General features: G+C 36.9%; 3 protein-coding genes and 1 pseudogene across 3 annotated transcripts in view; 2 read left to right on the top strand and 2 right to left on the bottom strand.

The window, feature by feature from the left end:
- Positions 1 to 57: 57 nt before the first annotated feature.
- LOC107716632 (DNA repair protein RAD52 homolog) lies at positions 58 to 3,995 on the bottom strand (annotated as a pseudogene).
- A 1,507-nt stretch (positions 3,996 to 5,502) lies between these two features.
- On the top strand, positions 5,503 to 14,450 carry LOC107716716 (proline-rich protein 5-like). The gene is made up of 10 exons (XM_016523243.1): positions 5,503 to 5,736; positions 7,650 to 7,830; positions 8,705 to 8,815; positions 8,899 to 8,979; positions 10,671 to 10,719; positions 10,811 to 10,868; positions 10,994 to 11,085; positions 11,175 to 11,315; positions 11,550 to 11,688; positions 13,592 to 14,450. The coding sequence occupies exons 2-10, from the start codon at positions 7,670 to 7,672 to the stop codon at positions 14,128 to 14,130; spliced, it is 1,371 nt and encodes a 456-aa protein (XP_016378729.1). The 5' UTR covers positions 5,503 to 5,736; positions 7,650 to 7,669; the 3' UTR covers positions 14,131 to 14,450.
- A 2,470-nt stretch (positions 14,451 to 16,920) lies between these two features.
- fbxl14a (F-box and leucine-rich repeat protein 14a) lies at positions 16,921 to 19,103 on the top strand. The gene is made up of 2 exons (XM_016523242.1): positions 16,921 to 17,143; positions 17,248 to 19,103. Exon 2 carries the CDS (start codon positions 17,330 to 17,332, stop codon positions 18,563 to 18,565), a length of 1,236 nt encoding a protein of 411 aa, XP_016378728.1. The 5' UTR covers positions 16,921 to 17,143; positions 17,248 to 17,329; the 3' UTR covers positions 18,566 to 19,103.
- Positions 19,104 to 20,679: 1,576 nt separating this feature from the next.
- Positions 20,680 to 22,589, bottom strand: part of LOC107716631 (muscarinic acetylcholine receptor M2-like) — a 6,500-nt gene continuing 4,590 nt past the window's right edge. The window contains exon 2 of the mRNA XM_016523125.1: positions 20,680 to 21,260. Coding sequence (XP_016378611.1) covers positions 20,680 to 21,260 — 581 coding nt within the window. The remainder of the gene's footprint in view (positions 21,261 to 22,589) is intronic.

Raw genomic sequence — 22,589 nt, 5'->3', positions numbered from 1 at the left:
AATAGTCCTGCTTGTGTTTTGATTTATATTACAAATTAGGAGGTTAAATCAAAAACATCTAAGACAAACACAAACATTTATTAAGCTTCTCATATTCACAAATTAATATAAAACAAATCTAGATAAAAGATAACAATAATTTCATTATGTGTCCAGTCTTCGTTTCTTCATCATCTGGCCGTGTCTGTATGGGCTCTGTGGTCCACCTTCATTAACGATTATAACATCATTACCATAGGTCCATATTTAAAAAGAAGCTAAAAGTTATTTTCTCTTAATGAACAAGCAAATTCAACAAGCACAGGCTTGTTATGAATTGTGGGCCACAGGCTGCCAGCTCTGAGAGTGTTAAGTCCCTGGCTATTTATATTAATGGGGACGAGGGATGTTTGCATGAGTGAAGAGGCGAAACCAGAACTGAGCATGTATATACTTGCCTAATTACAAAGTTTTTTAAATGAGCATGTATTTATTCCACAAACAATTCAGACTGTACCTGCTCCTGCTGTAATTCTCATGTCAGAGGATCTGTATTGGCCATATCCTCCCTAGCCTTGAGGAACAACATGGCCCTGAGGTTGAGCTGGTGGTCTCGGGTACTGGGCTCTCTGCGGGGTCTTGCTGCGCGTCATCATCTTGTGCTGGCTCTGTGTCGTGGGACGGGGAGGTTCTGTGGAGACTTGCAGGATCGTCGAGCATATCGATGCCGTCCAGAGTGAAGTCCCATAATTGCGGGTCATCTGAGGAGAAGTGAGAAATATTTATATATTTCACCTTACCATCTACTAGCCTTTTCCTGTATTAAAACCTCAGTCACCAAAAGTCCTACAAAGTTTTCCCACCAGATTAGTGAGAGCTCTATCGAAGGAGGGGGAGGGGAAAGAAAATTCTGTCATTTACTAATTTTTTTGCGATTTTTAAAATGTTTTTCTTAAAATGTATCAAAAATGAGAAATTCATGGATATACTGACCATGCTTTTCCAAGGAATCACAATGAAAGAGGTCTGGTATTTTCAAGCTTAAAAAATTTTTTAGAATGACAGAATTTAAATTTTTGTTAAATAGCAGGATTTTCAAACTTTGTGATGCCCCAAATTTGACAATTCCCTTGCAAATGACTACATTCCTCAAAAACAAAGGCAGCCAAATATTTTAATATAATATATGCAATTTTATTGTGATTTTATAAATACAATGCTGCTTGCATTGCCTTTTATATTGTCACTGTACTAAAGCCAAATCAAAACATTAATAGAAAATTAATCATTTTTATTATTTAAAGTTTTACATTTATTTCCTACTGTTAAAAAACTAGTTGTCAGGGGGGAGGGGGATCACAACTAATTTTATCATTTCTGACCAGTGAAATCCCAATAATATCTGTATATACTGTAACTGTTGAAAAACCATTGTTACATATATTTAATATTTTGTTGCCACTGGCAGCCATAAAAATGTCTTTCAAAACAAAAAAATCTTTATTTTTCATGAACAACCTAGGACAATAGTTCACAACCACGGGCCAGGATCCCAGTTTGAAAAGACCTGCTTTAAAGCAGCCAGTATTTACCATCACTGTCTAATCAGTGGCACTGCTGATCATGTATTTTACCAAATAAGTTCCTAATGCACATGTACCATGATCACACCTTTCTTTAAAATACTTCTTACCAGTCAGATACACCTCCTGCTTAGTGGTCACCAGGTGTACGTTTGGTGTACTGTGGTTAACAGGGCCTACAGCCTGTCCTAAAATGATAAACCCACCGATGGAGAGCGCTACACACCTGACACTCCTGCAGGCAAAGGCTTGAATCTTTTATACTCCTGGCTAAAACATGAACCCTTAAATTTTCCATCACACCTTGCTTAGACTGCAGCGGCGGCTCAGTGGAAGCGTTGGACTGCTGGGTTTTCTGCTCCTGTAGCAGCTTCTTAGCCTCCATTTCCTGTCTGAACTTTTGCTGCAGCTGCTGCTGTCTCAGCTTCCTCTGCTGCTTGGAGTCCAGTGGAGGATCAGATGAGGACAGGTCAGCTGCTGACCTAAGAACATGGAGAGAAGCAGATTTATCATAAGTGCAGCTGGCTAGTGTTGTAGTTGAAGTTAGCACCAAATAAACTCAACTTGAGGTGTTGCTGGGCCTGTTTTCAGAGTCCTGGTGAGCTGACGTGTTGCCAGAATGTGCTGCCGTGTTTGTCAATGAAGTCCTGGATCCAGTTCCGCTCTCATGCCCTCGTACAGGGTGACTTCCCAGCCGCTCTAAGAGGGTGTTGGCTAGTTCCACTGGTTTGATAAATTCCCTGCTGTTGGCTCGGGCCAGGCTGTCGAACCTGGCTTTCTCCACAGACGGCTCGCTATCACTGTGTTTGGCTTTGTTCAGGTCTAACGGAGGAGGTGGCTGAAGTAACAGAAAATACACCATATTTCAGGTACATAAATTGAGGAAATACATTAAAATAAGTCAAAGTATCATAAATTTGGCCCAAATGTTGATAGGATTACTTCTTACCTGCTTTGGTATTTTATTGATCGCTATGAGATACTCCTTATTCAGAATACAATTTCCAAGCGCATTTCCAAAACACCTTAGAAAATAAAATGTAAATGATTAATTCAATAACAATTATATAATGTATTGCATAATGTATAGTAAGCCAGTCATTAGCAAAAATTAATCTTGACAGGGTAATCAGAAGCCTTTTTTATTTTGTGATAATAATTAGCTGACTATACAGTATATATATCCTACTTATTATATGGCTTCTTATTGAATAGAAAAAAATAAAAATAATTATAAAATATAAATAATTTTTAGTTGAAATTACTTTGTGTAAGGGAAAAGATAGTGTAGAGTTTGGGGTTGGTAAGATTTTTTTCCCTGAATGTTTAAAGAAGTCTTTTATGCCCACCAAGGCTGCATTTATTTGATTTATTTGAAAAATACAGTAAAAACGGCAATATTATGAAATTCTATGAATTATTATTGCAATTTAAAATAACTGTTTTCTATTTAAATATATTTTAAAATGTAATTTATTCCTGTGATGGTAAAGCTGAATTTTTAGCGTCATTACTCCAGTCTTCAGTGTCACATGATCCTTCAGAAATCATTGTAATATGCTGATTTGCTGCTTAAGAAATATTTCTTATTATTATCAGTATTTGTTGGAAATAGAAATCTTTTGCAACATTCTAAATGTTTCTACCGTCACTTTTGTTCAGTTTAATACATCCTTGCAAATTTCTCACAAAATTTGATTTAAAACACTGACCACAAAATGAAACAACTGACCAATCAGAATCAAGTATATGTAGCAACAGAAATAGTGCTCTTTTCAGTCCATCTGTGACGGCTTCTTTTCTTGCTTTTTCCAGTGACAGAGCTTTGGATTTAAGGCCTTATCTCACCCCATATCCTACATCCTCATGGTACGAGCCATCCTATGGAAGAGACACTGAAGAAATGGTATGCTCCTCACTATGCTGTGTGTCTGTCTTGTCAAGAGCACTTACCTTTAACTCAACCTTCACAAAGGCACTGACTCCAACATAAAATTTCCCATTGATAAGGTCCACAAAGTCTGTAACACAAGATTGACCACGTCTTTTTAAAAAGAAGCATCAAATCTTGCAACCTGATGTAAATACAGCATAAATGGGAATTGTTTGAGAATCTGTGCCCGTCATTATGAGAAACATGTCTTTGACTTGTGATGATGTTACCAACATTTTGTTGGCATATTGAGTGTGACCATCCATTATACCCAAACATTTCATTAGCCAGACTTATAACTTTGACCTTCAATATAGCACACCTGCAAAAAACAAGACAAAGGTCTAATAACCTGGAAAACAGCAAGATAATCAACTATATATTAGATCAGCAAGACTAAATATTTAAGTGTACATTAAGCGCATTAATTCTCACTTTTTGTCGTCCTCCAGCTTGTCTGGTGCTGATATATTCAGGTCTGAGTCTCTGCCGTAGAGCATTCTGGACCGCCTGATACTCCTCTGCAGTATATGCATACTACAACAAACATAAACTTGGAATTCTGGAAATATTATTATATTAATACAATATAAATCGTCTGTTTCTGTAGCTATTAACATGTCAAAATAATCAAAACACATACCTGCCCAAAACACGTGTTGGTTGTATGAGGTTTCCTCTCCTCTTGCCTCCTACTGCAATGATCCATGTGTGTCTTCTGATCGTTAAGTCTCAAAAGCCGTCAGTATTCTCTTTTAAACGGTGCTGGGTGTGTATAATGTGAGTGGATGTCGCTAAACTGTAACAACAGGAAGTCTGACTCAACATTACAGCTAATTTATCCACATCGTGAGGTAGATATGTGGGGGCGTGTTAGAACGAGCCATTTTAGGTAGGTGTGGCTGACTCTTAACTTTTATAAAGAATATCTCTTTGGATTTGAGACTTTAGTCTTTGCAACTTTACAGATCTTCTTTATGCACCAAGAGCTTGTAACACTCCAAAGAGAAAGGAAAAATTGAAATCGCATCATATGACCCCTTTAAATATCCATGTTTGTCTCAAATAAAAGATTGTGTTCTCCGCATTCACCATCACGAAATGAAAATAAATGTCAACACAGAAAAAAACAGCATTACAGAAAGATAAAAAGCGGCATTTATTTGAAATCCAGTTTAGTGATAATTGTCCAATGTATACATGGCGATGGAGATTTGGATCAATCTCAGTGACGCGCATCTTTTAAAGTCGGCATGAAATAAAAATTCACACTATCTATTTTCGAAACGCATTGAAGACGATATAAACAATTCTTCCGTGCATATCCGTTTCATTTAAAAAAAAACATCTAGTAATGTTTAATCAAAATATCATAACTGTTTTCTATTGGTAAAAACGACACTTCTCTCTAGTGGCATGCAGGACTTCTCCAACAATTTAGTCCACTTATATAAATAATAAATGTCTGTTAGGAATGAACTATCCACTAAATCATTCACTCAACCCATTCATTAAAAAACAGAATGTAATAATAATAATAAGAAGAAGAAGAATAGTTATTGTTCTTTTATATTTTTTATATACAAATTCCGTGACAAATTATCCTTCCGTTTTGACCTACAAATTAATGCCATGACTCTACATATCTATAGCAAAATAAAAAGCAAAATTTAATTTAAATTCAATTTATTTGAATTTTGCTCCGCCTCTGTAAAATAAACCGCTGCTGTGCTAAATTATATCCCTGTCACGGTCAACTCCGCAGGGATGATCTAAATCTAAATTAGGGATCCAAATAAAGATTGCAGTCTGGTTATTTAATTGAATATGGATTTTATTACATATGGCTTCCTGCTGAGCATGAACACTGAGCTCATAAAGCGAAACGGAAATATCATTTCCTTTACTAAATGTTAGCATATCAAACGTTAATTTCATTTTGTTTCAAACTCATCTTGACCCTTCGCACAATGGCGCGCGCGCACGTGTCGGGGCGTGAATGCGCCCACTGTCTGGACTGCCGTCTGGTCACAGTCTGCGACTCGGGAAGCAAATAGGAGGGGCGAGTATTGGGGATGCCTGCCACGGGAATGATCCATTAACCCCGCACAGCCCACATCCGCATTTATGGATTAGTTTCTCCTGAAGTGTAAACCATCATATCTATTGTTCTCGCCATCACTGAAGTTACTTAAATATCCCCGACTGCTCATATTCACTTTGCACACGGAGCACATGACGGTGAGTTGAAACATTATTACGATGCACTACTACGGTGAGTTGAAACATTATTACGATGCACTACTGTTCGTGTGGAGTGTTAGAGCCGGGAGTTTTATGTTAAATCGTGTTTTTCCCTGGATGAATGAATGGTGCATTGTTGCGCTGTTTGTAAATAACAAACGTGTCACGATCACCATAAGGTACATTGAGTACCCAGTGCGTCAACCCCGCCATGAATAACTTACAGCTTCTGATGGAACATGTAACCAATAGAAAATGATGCGGTCAGTGGGTTGTTTGATCCGTATCGAGTTTTAATAGAACAGGCAGGCGAGATCTGTTAGTCCAGAATGGGAATTGATGCCCTTCCTCTCAAATAGCCTTCTCAGGTTTACCCAGACGTCGTCGTTTTACCGTTGCTTTTACCTGTCTGCTCTTTAGAAAGGGAAATGGACTCCTCCTGCTCCTGTAAAACATCGTGGCTCGTGTCTTGGCACGTTCAGTGAACAAAGGGAAACTGACATGGTGCTTCAGGGAAAGAGGAACATAAAGCAAAGGCACATATATAGGTCGAGGCTGTTGAGATGCGTTTGTGGTTTTTTTTCAAAGAGCCCATAAAAAGCTCTCACGGCCGCGTGAGCAAATGATGACAGGCTGATGCAAGTCAAGTCTTTTGTTTTAGTAGCCTATTTCTTTTGCGAAGCTTCCCAGATGGTCCGGAAGGGGGCGCGGGATGAATTGTGTTGCCGAGGAACACATGGAGAATGAATAACGTAAACAAGCACATCGATCCTTGCTTTAACAGCAGCCGAAACGAATGAATCTGACATTTGGGAATCTTCGGCAGAGTAATGTTTTTTTTTTACTGTAGTTCGTTTATGTAAATGGGTTGTGACATGCCTTATGATCTAGACTGTTTACCAAATGCTTGCATCAGGGAGTTGTGAAATAGGGATAGTTCACCCAGAATTGAAAATGCTGTTATCATCACACGCCCTCATGTCGTTCCAAACCTGTATGACATAAAAGGAGAAATTCTGAAGATCGTGCTGGTCTTTTCTTTGCAATTACAATAAATGGAGACCGGATCTTCAAAATGAATTTGAGAATCGGATCAGTTCGATTCGAGAACAAATCATTCAGGTGGATCAACCGATTCATTGTAACGGAGAATGATATATGAGGAATGTTGGTAAAAAAATTTTTACGGTAGCCATTAATGGAGAAAAAAAAGAAGTCAATGGCTACTGTCAACTGTCTGTCAGCAGAGAGAAATTCAAATAAGTTTGAGGGTGAATAAATGATGACAGAATTTTCATTTTTGGGTGCACTATCCCTTTAATGAATCGGGCATCGGAAAACTTGAAATCGCATCATATGACCCCTTTAAGCATTGCCCACAATTAAATTAATGATTTGTACATGAAACCGACTGATCTGGTTCTCAAGTTTGACTCACTGATTCACTGATCTGATTGCAGTTGTTAACAGCTCACTGAAGGGGGAATATTGACAGTGAACACTACTTAAATTTCACTCTGTTCTTCCTTACACAAAGTAATTGTAATTAAGGCAAATAGGAATATTTTACCTCTTTCATAATTGAATGTTTTTTTTCTGCATCTTTTCTGAAATGTCAGTCATCCTTCATTGTAATTGCGTGAAAAAGAGCGACCAGTAAATTTTTTTAATTATTAAAAGTAGTATTATTAGTAGTAATTCTAGTGTTATTAAATATTAAAATTATTTTGTGTTCTGCAGAAGAAAATAAGTCATACAGGTTTGGAACAACATGAGGGAGAGTAAGTGATGACAGAATTTTAATTTAAGTAATCTAATTACTTAAAGATGCATTCATGAGGTATGTGGTAGTAGCAGCCACCACAACACTCTCTCATTTTGTCTCTTTCTTCATCCTTTTGTATTAACAGAAGGACCAGAGATGTTCTGAATGAAAGGAGGATCTGGCAGCCTTTCGATAACAATGCTGGAGAACTTGAGCGGAGCCCACATTGATCGACCCGCCCCTAGATCATCCACATTCAGCTTCTCTGCCCTGTTTGCTCTGCCACACCACCTTCACATGGATGGGAGCAGTCATCCATTCAGGAGGTAAAACTGATGTTGTGAACGGATCTATTAACACACTCACATCCTGCTATACATACTCATATCCTGTTATTTGTTTGTGATGTCCTTTGTTTTCCTGCATACCCTAAATAAGCCATATTCCAAAATTTTCTCACAATGTGTGACATTCCTCAATTTGCCACCTGCTGAGGGTCCCACTTTGTGTACATTTATTTGGTATCAGTGTGATGCCACATGAGACGTGACAAAACATAGATTACTCCGTTCCAAGAATCAGAATGGGTTCATCTATATTGATGTAAATTCAATGAGTGCAGACAGGACCAGTGGGAAATGGGTCAGAAATTTCCAGGCTAAAGTCAATAGAGTACAGTCACCACTGCAGCCTATTCATGCATGAAAAATAATAGTTTGTAAAAAAAAATTTGGATTATTATATATTATATTTTGGATTCTTAATACATATATATATATATATCTTTTACATTTTTTTTTTATATATTTTTTTTTAAATCATTCTCCAGGTAAAAATCATAAGTTTGAGTGCTTTGAAAAATACGCATATTTAAACCCAGCTCACATCACACAGGAGGAGCAGGTTGTCACTCCCTTGCACTGGGAGTGAGAAAGAAAGGGAGTTTTTGTTGCATAACTATTAAACACGATTGGTTTATTTTTGTGGGTGTGCGTGAGTGTTGGACAGCGAGAGAGAGAGACTAAGGAAAGGATGGGAATGTAATGTTAGGAGGAAGGAAATTGGTTTCTCAACAATAAAACGGTAGTTTCCTCCCCTTCACGTCTGTAGCTGCATCTTTCCAGCTCCTCCCCTTCTCACTTGTTGTTGCTATTCTGGACTAACTGAACCGTGTTTTTATCCCTCTGTTTGAACCATGAGGACTCTGTACCGGTTGAAGTTGGTAAGTTCTCCAAATCTGAGTCAGCTGGGGAAAAATGAAAAGGCTTCATTGGAGGAGAGAGGATCAGGGCCTAATGCCACATGGAACAGGTTAGTGTGGGTTTTGTGCGCAGCGCATGTCAATAAGTGTCATAAACTGAGATGTAATTTCACGTCTGTGTGATTTATTGTAGCATTCACAACGCAGTTATTGCTGTATTCCAAAAGAAAGGACTGGCGAACAACGAACTCTATACACTCAATGAAGGCGTGAGGTGAGGAAAAACAGCATGGTATGTTGTTTTTAATGTGTTTTTGTGTTCTTTTGTTTATTTTTATGAAAAACTGAGGGTAGGTTTGTGAATTATTCATTTCACTATAATGGTAACTGTTGGCAGTGTTTCAAATGTAAACGTTGGCAGCTGTGGTCTGAGGCTTCACATTATCAGCACAGAACAGTTGTGAGAGGACGCAGAGCCTCAGTACACTATTATGTAACTATTACGAGAAAAAACTGTGAAGCAATAACATCCCAGCTAAGAAAATATACCCACATCATATTTCACCCCAAAGTCAAATGTAAAAAAATAAGTATTTTTTGCATCAAGAAAATTAAGCTTTTTTTTTTTTTACCATTAAGATTTTATTTTGTATTGTGATATTACATAATTTTCATCAGAATTAAGCACATTTCCCCCTCATTCTCATTACTGTAATGCATCTGCATTATTTTATAGTTAAGTTTGGTTGTGAGTTTCATTATTTTCAGTGTTTGTCTCTCTATGTATCTCATTATTCAATTCAATTCAGTTCAAGTTTATTTGTACAGCGCTTTTCACGATACAAATCGTTGCAAAGCAACTTTACAGCAAATTAAGTTTCTACAATATTTAGTGGTAGCTTATCAGTGGTGACTGTCAATTAATGTACATATGGCAGAAATGTACGGAAAAATCAATTAAAGACGTAATCAAACAGACGAACACTATTAACAGCAATTATTATATGATGCAATCAAACTTATAGCAAAATGTGGTGATTATGATGCACTAATGAAAATCCTTCTGGACACAGTGAATTAAAAAACATATTCGGCATAAATTGAGTATAGTAATGATAATAGTACTATTTTGATGTAGAAATAGTTGTATGAATAATGTCTTTTTTTAGCATTTCTTTTATAAGAATTTGGGGGTAAATGTGCTTAATTCTCAAGAAAATAATGAGTAATAAATGTACAATTACTGGTGCTTTCATATAAAATATATTATAATCAGTTGTATCATTCAGTACTTTGTGGTCGGTAATATTTTTTTTTTTAAAGAAAAATTAATACTTTTTATTTTCCACAAGGGTGCATTAAATTGATAAAAGCTTATAAAAATTATAATTACTTTTCAAATAAATGCTGTTCTTTTCATTCATCAAAGAATCCTGAAAAACAATGTATCACAGACTCCACAAGAATTTTAAGCAGCACAACTGTTTTCAACATTGATAAAAAACAATAAATGTTTCTCGAGCAATAAATCAGAATATTGGAATGATTTCTGAAGGATCATGTGACACTGAAGACTGGCGTAATGATGCTGAAAATTGCATCACAGGAATAAATTACATTTTTAAATCTATATCAATAAAAAAATGTTATTTTACATTGTAATAATATTTCACAATATTGCTGTTTTTACTGTTTTTTTTTTTTATCAAATAAATGTCTTGGTGAGCTTAAGAGACTTCTCAAAAGCATTAAAAACATCTTACCGACCCTAAACTTTTGAATGGTAGTGTATGCTGTATATAAATTATATTGAAAAAAATATATTATAAATATATAATTACCTTTTTTGGAATATTTTCCTGCCAGTCATTTTAAGTCAAATTTCTCCTATATGTAGGTATAATTATTTCTCTTCTGAAACATATTTCAATGTGTTTAAAATGTTATAATATTTTATTTTATCAGGCAGCTATTGAAAACTGAGCTGGGCTCGTTCTTTACAGAATACCTCCAGGTAAGAATTTTTTTCCAGAGATGTGTTTGTTCTAATATGTACATTAAAAAAAAAAAAAATACATGTCTTTCCCTTTTTTTCTCATTATCAGAATCAGCTTTTAACTAAAGGCATGGTCATTTTACGGGACAAAATAAGGTTTTATGAAGGTATACCCTTCCCATTTTAAAGACAAAACACATTCCTAAAAATGTTTTTTTAATTTTAATGTCATTACACAGTATTTCACTAGTATCTAAACAATACAAACTGTTTTTCTTCTGGCTGAAAATAGGTCAGAAGTTATTGGACTCTTTGGCTGAGACATGGGACTTTTTCTTTTGTGATGTTCTGACTATGCTTCAAGCCATCTTCCACCCCGTCCAGGTACAGTCTAGTCATTCTGTGAAATAACTGGTCAGACATCAGTTACAGCAGTGGTGTGTGAATCGTTGTGTGTGTTCATGGCATCTCAGGGCAAGGAGCCATCGGTGCGTCAGCTGGCCCTGCTGCACTTTCGAAACACCATCACCCTTAACATGAAGCTGGAGGAGGCTTTGTCCAGACCGCGAGCCCGTGTCCCTCCCTCCATCGTCCAGATGCTTTTGGTGTTACAGGTACTCATGGACTGCAAGTAAATCCTCTTAGGTCATGTAAAAGATCCAGCCATACTGTCATGAGAGATTATAACATAGAGACTTCAAGACGGGTCATTTGCGATGATTTCAGCAGTTGTGTCATATTGAGTGAGACATTAATCATAGACCTTGTGCGTCTCAACTAAAATTACAGTAATTAATATTTCAAAAGGGATAGAGTCAAAGTGATATGTCATCTTCACATCTTTACAGGGGGTTCATGAATCCAAAGGTGTGAGTGAAGAATACCTGAAGCTGGAGTCTCTCGTTCAGAAGGTGGTGTCGCCGTACCTGGGCACGCAGGGACTGTGTTCACATGAGTGTGGCGCCTCTGAGTGCTCCTGTGTTATCGGTGAGAGAGGCAATATAACAGCATTTTAAAAACCGAAGGTTTCAGATATCCAAAGAAAAGAACTTAAAGGCACAATATGTAAGATTTTTTAAATAAAATATCCAAAAACCACTAGAACAGTGTTATATATTTTGCTGACTTGTGTACTTACATTATCCCAAATGTTTCGAAGAGGTGACGACCGCACAGAGTAGCATTATAACAGAACTTTCAATCGTATCTAGTATGATAAAACAGAGCTGTTTTTTCCCCCACATACGCATGACCAGAAGGAGCGGAAGCGCTCGGCTGTGGCATAATAAAAGCTCCGCTGCTTTCGAGCCGTGTGTCGCGCTCATTCAGCGGCCTCGTTTCGCTTCGACGGCTTTCAGCCTAACTCTGCTTCATTCTACTACTTTAATAAATCATTAGCTCATCCATGAACATGATTTCTGCCCGAGTCCCGTCAGATTGCTTCGGCTGTGGGGATGAAGACCACAACTCCCATGATTCCACACTCAGAGTCACAGCGTCATCAGACTATGCCTTTGCCTCTGTTTATTTTGAATACATGCCCTCTAGTGCCGAAAATTACATATTGTGCCTTTAAGGGATAGTTCACACAAATTAAAAAGGCAGCTATGTATTTAATAAAAATAAAATAATAAAATAAAATAAAATACAAAATTTAACTAAATCAAGACAGTGACAACAGAACATAAGACAAAATATTCTACTGATCAAATATTTGGGGTCAGTAAGAAAAAGTTTCCTATGCTCACCAAGGCTGCATTATTTAAACAAAAAACAGTAATGTTGTGAAATATTATTACATTTTATAATAACCGTTTTTTATTGCAATATATTTTCAAATGTAATTTATTTCTGTGATTGCAAAGCTGAATTCCAGTCATTCTAATATGCTGATTTGCAGAAATTATCAATGTTGAAAACAGTTGTGCTGTTTAATAATTTTGTGGATTTCTTTTATGAATAGAAAGTTCAAAAGATCCCCATTTATTTGAAATACAAATCTTTTGTAACATTATAAATGTCTTTACTGTCACTTTTATTCGATTGAATGTGTCTTTCCTGAAAATGTTGTTAATATAAAGCTAATATAAAATAAAAATAATAATGATAAAATAAAATCTTACTGACACCAAAAAAATAAAAAATAAATATATATATATACTGTATATATATTTTTTCAGTAAAAAAAGCCTGCATCATAGAAATCTTTTTTTTTTTAAGTCTGTTTTCATGCACTAAGTCTCATTTATACCGTGTGAGAAAAAAAAATACACTTGATATAGCATGTTGTTTCCTAAATTAATTAATTCACTAGATTTAAAATAATATCTGGAAAATATTTGCTTTGTATCTTTATTTTTACTACACAGTGTTAAACTTAGCTATATAAACTGTATAGATTTTAAATAAATTCCGTTTTTTTTGTAAATCTCTTTTCACCATAAATATCATTTAAGGTTACAGTTGCGAGTTAAAACTGTATTTAAAAAATACACAAATACAAATTATGTCTCAAGAAATAACATGTCACAAGGGAGGAGAGATAAACACAGAAATAAATATAGATTTTTTTTGTTTGTTTTTTTTGTTTTGTTACTGTTAAAAATTAAGGCTGTCAGTAGAATAAAATTGTGATTTAATCTCATGAATTCAAAAAAACAAAAAAAACAGTAAAAAATATAAAATTTGTGTGTTAAACTTGCATTTAATAAATAGGTGAACTGTCCTTTTAAAGATCTTGCAAGGATGTTCTCCACCCATAAACGTGCTGCTTTCATCTTGTGTGATTCAGCTGCTGATATCTATAAAGTATGTCAGAACTGTACTACTACTGCTAAGTGTCCAATGAAAAAGCGGTATATCATTATTCATTTCTTAAAAATCTTTCCAGAGAGGCGTTTGCAGTATTGCTGGTCCAAGTCTGCAGACCTGCCCTCCAGTAATCTGGTAGTGCGCTCCAAGAGTTACAACATCCCCATGCTGACCCCCGTGGCCGAGTACGACTCTGAAGTGAGCTCTGTGGGCAGCGTCGGCATCCGGCGTCACTCTGCGTGTGATGTCACTTCCTGCATAGAGCCCCAGGGCTATTCGGCCCTGACTGTGGGAATAGAGACCAGCTCAACCCCCAGACTCTCACTCGATCATGAGCTCACCCTGTCTAGTGTGATGCGAGGGGCCACGGGACAGCCCGTTCTGATTTCTCCACCCGTCTTCATCAACACCTCCGCAGGGTGTCTGCATGCAGCGGACGCCCCGATGGCTTCATCTGAGGTGGACCAGGCCCTTTCGTCACCCCCGAGCTGCTCCTCCAGTCCGGAGACGATTGTAATGCAGGGGCTAGACTCACTGGAATCAGATCCTGACGGAATCTTCATCGACCTTTCCCACTGCCGCTCCGATTCTTTCGGAACGAGCAGGAAAACTAGCTGATGGAATCAATGTGTGAAGAATCCATTTCAGATGTTTGTGATTATAAACTACCACTATTCTGTGAACTTGTGAAGTAGCTATGTACGTTGTGATTTTCATTCTTGCTTTGCGCAAAAGCCAAGGCTGCTTTGTGGGAAAAATGGGAGAAGACTCGATTTGAAGTGATTGTTTTCATAATGTTCTAAACCTGTGGATGAATTTTTGAATTTTTCTAGTTTTTCATAGACAATAGAGGTGGAATATCTCCATCTTAATTAATATACATCTTACTGTCTCTCATTTAGGAAAGCTAATTTCCGCCACGGAATAAAAAACAATTAAAAAGGGTAATTGCACCTTTTTATCATGCAATTTTGAGTTTATATCTCACAATTCAGACTTTTTTTTTTTCAGAATTGCGAGATATAAACTCAGAATTGCTGGTTGTTAATTCACAATTGCAAGAAAAAAAGTTGCAATTATGTTTAATTGTGGCCAAAAAAAGGTAGATATCAAGTCAGAATTCGGAAAAAAAGAAAAGAAAGTTTAAAACACAATTCTGAGGAAAAAAGTCAATTGCAAAATGTAAACTCGCAATTTTGAGTTTATAATTTGAAATTGTGAGATATGAACTCGTAATTGTGAGAAAAAAGCCAGATTTTTATTTTTTTTATTCCATGGCAGAAATAAGCTTCCATACTCATTTTGTTTAAAGGTGTGGTCACATTTACTCTTGTCGAATTTTCGCAGGCGAAATCCAGTCATTTCAATAGGAATTCACTCGATTGGGAGTTTCAGGTGAGGGCTAAAGATTTCGCAGTGGGTGCAAGTTGGTCACATGGATTTGCCACATCGACCAGCAGGAAGCTGATTGGTATATAAGTTACGTCTGTGTGAGCTGTGCTTCATACATCATTACACAACCAACAATAGACAACTGGCCTTTTTTACTCGCAAAATTGTGACTGCACTTTAAATGAGCTTCACGTATCGTAATGTGTTATGAGATGACAGTATGCCTAAATGTAGAAATCTCTTCCATTATTGTCACTCTTGATCTCATGCACTATTTATTGACATGGGGCTTTAAACGAACTACATTTAGTGCTTTTTAATCATTGCTAACCTGCACTCTTAATGGTATGAAAAGAAATTAGTCTCTTAATCTGTGAGAATAACAGTTGCTAATGATAATACAGTGCAGAACATTGTACGTCTTGAACATTCTGTTTTTCAAAAGCTTGTTGCTTTTTTATGTGACGATAATGTGCTGCCTGAAAGTTAACAGGGTTTGCTAATTGAATGTTAACAAAAACTCCCTTTTAGTTAGTTGATAAAATAGTATAAATACAGAAAGATGGTGTTAGATGAACTGAAATACAAAATTTCACTTATTGACTATAAAAAGCTATTTTATATGAAGATATTTGTTCATTTAAAGAGACTATTATCTGATTTCTTTAGAATTTAGGAGTTAATCTAATTGGTTAATACCCGTAAGTATAATTGGATGAATGTATATTCCATAATATTAAAATTGAAATGATGCATAGAAGCCCCACTGTATAAAAAATTATAAGGTACTTTTGTGATTTTTGTTTCTTATTTCTATGTATGCAAACTTTTTGATTTAGGTTATAAAATTAATAATTTCTCTGTAGTTTTATAGAAAGAGATTGAGCATACTTGCATAGATTTTTACACAAGCAACATTTTTGGAAATTTAAAAAGTTTACAGTGGTACTTTAATACCTTGCACTGTCATTTCTGAATGTACTTTGTTTCATATTGAATTTGTTATCAGCTTTCATGTGTGCTGCTGTGGACAACCTCAACAAGACTGAATTTGTAGTAAAATACTTTTATGCTTCACTTTTATGGGTGTTTCAAAGTACAAGAGTGATTGTTTGTGAACAAATAAGACGGGTTTTATACTGGTCAAGCTCATATTTTATTCTATGCTTTGCTGGATTTCGTTATAATTTTCTTTGTCTGTAAGATAAACAGGTTTGCATAGGAAAGAAGTGTGAAAACAGTCACGTTTGATTTCGTATTCAAAGATAACTGGAGCTTATTTGTTTAAGACCAGTGACGTTGAGCCGGAAGTAAGGTTCGATTCTTGAATGCGTCATTCATTTGAGCCGAATCTTTTCAATAAGTCGGTTCATTCACGAATACAATCAGAGCGGTTTTGGAATCAACAACTCAATGATTCACTGAACCGAGACCAGCTTCTTTCTGATATACCCGATTCCAAGAGAGCATTTGGAATGAAACGCGGATTTGTCTCATAGTAAGTTACTTTAATACCCTAATATCAGAAAGTTTACAAACAATGACTTGTTAGAATTATATTTACAACCAAACAGATGTGCTTTTTTTTTTTGTAAATATGCCTATCATTTTTTTTAATGTGCCAAGACTTTTTCAACGTAAATTGATTTTAGTGTTTTTTTTTTATGTGAATGTAATTGTAAATGAGTATATGTTTTTTTTTTTTTAAGATTTTAGAAGGATCACGTACGGAAGTATTTGCGTCATGACGTAAAGGTTCAAGTTTTGTGAACCAATTCTTTAAAACTGTTCAAAAGAACCGATTCACGCAAATGAGTCGCACTTCCCATCACTAATAGGGGGGTTGTTGTTGTTTTTAAAAAACAATTTGAATTCACTTGAGCAAATGTGACACTTAATATGTTTTTTTAAAGAAAAATTATTAGTTTTGATATACATTTCAGACCTTTTGAACATAAACATACAGTTTTTTTAATACAATAAAACCAGCCCGCTGAACAGTCACCCTCCCCGTTTTGAATAGACGAAGACAAAGGCTACCGGAAACCGGACTCCATAGTTTTCGTCAAATGGCTGATTTGTGTTCACGGGAAATCGTTTGTTTTCTCCAAACGTTTACGTTCAGTTTTTAAAAGTCTTTTCCGCGAGCTTTTTCATGGATATGTATTTATGTTTACTAAACATGCGTCGCGATCTGGAAATAGTCGTTACGAAGACCTGGCGGTGCAAATACAGCGACGTAAGCTGGTTATTCCAAGCGAATGAATCCCAGACCAAGTTCTAAATGCAACAAAGTGCGTTCGATTTTTATTTTTGTTGTGTGTTTACTTCCATTTCTAACAGCGTTTTATTTACATGCGGCCCCCGCCGGCAGAAGACCAGACCAGACTAACAACTTAGCTAAGCTAACGAGCCGCTCTTAGAAATGGACATCCACGTCTCGAGCCTCTTCCCGGAGATCTTAGCGATGATTTTCAACTACCTGGACGTTAAAGGCAAAGGCAGAGTCGCGCAAGTATGCACGGCGTGGAGAGACGCCTCGTACCATAAATCCGTCTGGAGAGGAGTAGAAGCCAAACTCCACCTGAGAAGAGCAAACCCATCGCTGTTCCCCAGCCTCCAAACCAGAGGCATCAAGAAAGTCCAGATCCTCAGCCTGAGGCGCAGCCTTAGCTATGTTATCCAGGGCATGCCCAACATCGAGAGCCTTAACTTGAGCGGATGCTACAACCTGACGGATAACGGCCTCGGACATGCATTCGTGCAGGATATCCCGTCACTGAGGGTACTCAACCTGAGCCTGTGCAAACAGATCACCGATTCCAGTTTGGGCAGGATCGCGCAGTATCTAAAGAACCTGGAGCTGTTGGATCTCGGCGGGTGTAGTAATATCACCAACACGGGGTTGTTGCTTATCGCTTGGGGCCTTCATAATCTCAAAAGCCTGAATTTGAGAAGCTGCAGACACGTTTCGGATGTAGGCATCGGACACCTGGCCGGCATGACGCGCAGCGCCGCGGAGGGCTGCTTGAGTTTGGAGCACCTCACGTTGCAGGACTGTCAGAAACTCACTGACTTGTCGCTCAAGCACATTTCTAAGGGCCTAAACAAGCTGAAAGTCCTAAACCTGAGCTTCTGCGGTGGCATATCCGACGCTGGCATGATCCACCTGTCGCATAAGACCCACCTCTGGACTCTTAACTTGCGCTCGTGCGATAACATAAGCGATACAGGAATCATGCATCTCTCCATGGGCGCTCTGAGGCTTTACGGGCTGGATGTGTCGTTTTGCGACAAAGTGGGCGACCAGAGCCTGGCTTACATCGCGCAGGGCTTGTACCAGCTCAAGTCCCTGTCGCTTTGTTCGTGCCACATCAGCGACGACGGGATCAACCGGATGGTCCGGCAGATGCACGAGCTCAAGACGCTGAACATCGGCCAGTGCGTGCGGATCACGGACAAGGGCCTCGAGCTCATAGCGGATCACCTGACGCAGCTGACCGGGATAGACCTGTACGGCTGTACCAAAATAACGAAAAGAGGACTGGAGAGAATCACCCAGCTGCCCTGCCTTAAGGTGTTGAACTTGGGACTTTGGCAAATGACCGAGGTCAAGGGTTTAGGAGACGCGTCTGAGATCCTGCCCTGCTACACCTCCTAACTACCTCAGCGTCGCCAGCGATGTCTTGTTTTTCTAGAGACGTGTGTTATTTATTGAAGACGCACAGTCGCGCCGTCACGTACTTTGTTACTAAGCCTGTTCGGGAAAGAGGCTTGATGTAGTTCAAATTGAATCAGCAATAAAACACTGAACAGCCTTCCTAATGGTATAGTCTGAGTTCTGACAGTTCCCTTGAATGCCTTTGTGTTTTTCTGTACTTTGTTTTAGAGCTTCATATTGAGGTAAAATGTCTTTTATTCTCATTTCCGCTGACAAATGCTTTTTGTCACTGCCTTTCAGTATTTATCCTGAAATACCAGCATTATATTGTAAGTTGAAGATAAAAAATGTTTACCATGTGCGTGGACACGGACGGAAAACTTACTTGTTGGTTTTATGTGATTCCTCCCTGGTAAAATGGAACATATGCAATTTAAACTTAGTTTAAAAAAAAAAAAGGCCAGTTTGCTTGTTAAAGACCTACAGGATATCTGTTTATTTTCCTATGATAAATGATTAAAGCTAAAATTGTTTTTAACTGAATTGTTTTATTGCTGGTATTTTTTTTAACACTCTGTATTCTCCAGTTCAATACAACATTCATTACATTCTGCTTGAATTACATTTCTTTCCATAATTTCACTATTTTTTTATTTTTCCAACCACACATAGATTAATAAACATCTACAAAACAAGCCTAAATAACAAAACAGTGCATCTGTATAAGATAACATGATAATAGTTAAATGTGTATTTCTGTACGTTTTGTTCCAAGTAATAAAATAAAATGCTTATATAAATGATATTTATCTACATAATCACATGCTTTACATATAGCATATAACTTTTTTTTTTCATCTGTGATGACAAATAGCTGGAAAAGTCACAGAAATGTATGTCAAAAGATTTGAGAACCTTAAAATACAGTATATATAATAATAATAATAACAAAACACCATTATTGGCATAATTACTTTAGTAAAATTACATTTAAATCATGGTGAAATGCTGAGAAGTACATGTGATTCTCTTACCAAATGTAAGGATTGATTTCTTTTCATTATTAAATGGAGGTCTCCGCTTTAAAGGGTTAGTTCACCCAAAAATGAAATAAAGTAGAAATTGTTGAATAAAGTCGTTATTTTTTTTGCTTTTGTACACAAAATATTCTCGTAGCTTCGTAAAAGTACGGTTGAACCCCTGATGTCACATGGATTATTTTACAGATGTCTTTGTATACGTTTCTGGACGTGGGAATATTTCAGTTGTATTGCTGTCTATGCAGGGTCAGACAGCTCTCAGATTTCATCAAAAATATCTTAATTTGTGTTCCGAAGATGAACGAAGGTCTTACGGGTTTGAAACGACACGAGGGTGAGTAATTAGTGACAGAATTTTCATTTTTGGGTGAACTATCCCTTTAAGAAAAATGCTGTAAAATCAGTAGTATTGTAAAATATTATTACAATTTAAAGTAACACTTTTTATTGAAATATTTTTTAAAATGTAATTTATTCCTGTGATGGCAAAGCTGCATTTTCAGAATCATTACTCCAGTCTTCAGTGTCACATGATCCTTCAGAAATCATTCTAATATGCTGATTTGCTGCTCAAGAAAGTTTGTTATTATTACCAGTGTTGAAAACAGTTTTGCTGCTTCATAATTTTGTGGAAATCGTCATCCAATTTTTCAGAATTCTTTTTATGAATAGAAAGTTAAAAAAATATTGAAACAGCAGTCTTATTTAACATTATAAATGTCTTTACATTACAAAAATTTAATTGATGCATACAAAAATGTTACCCCAAACTTTTGAATAGTAATATATGATTTATACATATAATTTATAATATAAATTTTAGCAAAAAGCTTGGAAGGACAGCAATGAAAACGACTAACATTTTGTATTTTAATAATGCAAAGAAAACATTAAACTGTCCACCGCTACTTTTTAGTTGTCCTCCTCATAATATGGCTGCTGAAATATCATTTGAATGTTTCAACAATTTGGACAAGCCTGGTATTTTCAAACCTAGGAATGGATCCAAACCAGCAGACTCTGGATATCGTCAGTGAAACTGTTTATAAGCGCATAGAGCTTTGCCCCACAGTCTTAATGTTTTCTGGTGGCATGAATATTCCTGTATTTGCATGTCAGCAGCTGTTTGAAGGTGTTCTTAAAGGTGACATTGCACAGGGCATAGCAGGCTGGGTTCACCGTACTGTTTATGTAGCAGAGCCAGTAGCCAAAGATCCACATCTTGTTTGGAATACAGGAAGAGCAAAACGTGTTGATGAGTACCATGACATTGTAGGGGGTCCATGTGGCTGCAAACGCCACCAGAATGGCCATAATGGTCCTTGTGACTTTCTTCTCCCGCAAGGATAAACTCTTCCTCTTCTGATAACGTGGCCTGAGAATCTTCTGTGACACCAGACTCAGGCTTTCCTTCCCGTTGGTCATGTTCTGACCTCCGTTGTTGGGTTTATAGGTGTTTTGCAGGTCCTTTTGGGATGTTGTTCTGAAGCAAGTAAATCTGACCCAACTTCCTGTGGCCAGCGGAGCTGATTGGGTCTGACGGCTTCTGATGTCACTGTTATTGCTTATGGATACGGCCTCCTCATCCCTCTGATTGGAAGACGCGAGCACACTTCCAGATATAGAGTCATTCTCACTCTCCTGCTCTTCTGCTGCTGGTGGGTACAATACATTTTCAGCAGAGGCGGACAGTAACTAAGTACATTTACTTGAGTATTGTACTTAAGTACACTTTTTGAGTATCTGTACTTTACTTGAGTAATATTTTTTCTGGGAACTTATGACTTTAACTTCACTACATTTGAAAGACAAATATTGTACTTTTCACTCCACTACATTTCTATCAAGGTCCTTGATGTAGAACGTTGTTACTATGTAGCAGCTTTGAAAGTCAGTGGGTGGTTTTTTTCTTCTCTAAAACGTTGACTTTCTTTTTTTCAGACAGTTTATCAGTAATCACTCTTGTGGGGTTACATGAAGAGATTTCCCAGCGTTTTTTGAACACCGAGTTGCAAATGAGATATTTCTTTACAACAATTCAATAATAAGAAGTTAATATTGTGGTATATATTAGACACAATATTGTCTGATTTTGCTAAATTGTGTACATGAAAATATTACCTATAAAGCAACAGAAGAACTGTTGTGCATCTCCTAATAAAACACAATAGGTGTTGGACTGAAGCAGCACTGCAGACCATTCTGTGTATGGCATCAGAGTACAGCGAGAGCGATTAGACAGCATTTTTAAAATTTTTGTTTTGATGTCAAATAAGTCTTGCTGTTTTGCTTTTTTGTTAAAGCAGTGTTGCTGTTGTAAAGTTGTACAGCTACAGTTGTGTTGCTGGGTTTTAAAGCAGGTATGATTTTTTATTTTCTTCCTTATCACTCTGTGTTTACAGGATTTCACTGTCCACTCTGTTCAAATGTGATTGAATGGCTACACATAGATCTGTGCATGCACTGTCAGAGCTGTGTGAGATCACTACCATCCTGCTTGTGTGGGGGTGGGTAGGGGTGTTAAATAAAAAAAAAAAATTGTTTTGTTTAGTTTTCCCCATAGGTTTTTAACATTCTAAAAGCTCTTTATTCCAAAGAATACTACAAGCTAGTCAGTGTATTCAGCAGGTGTAATGTATTCTAAGTTGCTTCAGAAGTATTGCAAGTACTAGTACGTACAACAATAAAACAGTGCATTGACATAAAAAAAGGAAATTTACTTTTGGTACTTAAGTACTTTTAAAAGCAAGTACTTCTGTACTTTTACTTAAGTAAAAATCTGTCTTTACAACTTTTACTTGTAATGGAGTAATATTTGACCAGCAGTATCTGTACTTTCACTCAAGTAATGGAGTTGAGTACTTTGTCCGCCTCTGATGGGAGGAAGGAATGATGAATAAATGGACAGATGGATGGATGAGATGAACATAACGATGTCTCTCACCCATCAGTGTCCTGTTCTCTGATGAAGTCGCCACCGTCCC

This window comes from Sinocyclocheilus rhinocerous, unplaced genomic scaffold (assembly GCF_001515625.1).
Source record: "Sinocyclocheilus rhinocerous isolate Xijiao unplaced genomic scaffold, SAMN03320098_v1.1 scaffold1201, whole genome shotgun sequence".
Lineage (NCBI taxonomy): Eukaryota > Metazoa > Chordata > Actinopteri > Cypriniformes > Cyprinidae > Sinocyclocheilus > Sinocyclocheilus rhinocerous.
The sequence above is the reverse complement of the archived record's forward strand: the minus strand, read 5'-3'. Positions and strand labels throughout refer to the sequence as shown.

Coding starts and splice junctions, on each gene's coding strand:
- LOC107716716 (XM_016523243.1), top strand. CDS start 7,670: ATGAAAGGAGGATCTGGCAGCCTTTCGATAACAATGCTGGAGAACTTG. Junction 7,831..8,704: donor AGCAGTCATCCATTCAGGAG/GTAAAACTGATG, acceptor TTGAACCATGAG/GACTCTGTACCGGTTGAAGT. Junction 10,869..10,993: donor CAAAATAAGGTTTTATGAAG/GTATACCCTTCC, acceptor GGCTGAAAATAG/GTCAGAAGTTATTGGACTCT.
- fbxl14a (XM_016523242.1), top strand. CDS start 17,330: ATGGACATCCACGTCTCGAGCCTCTTCCCGGAGATCTTAGCGATGATT.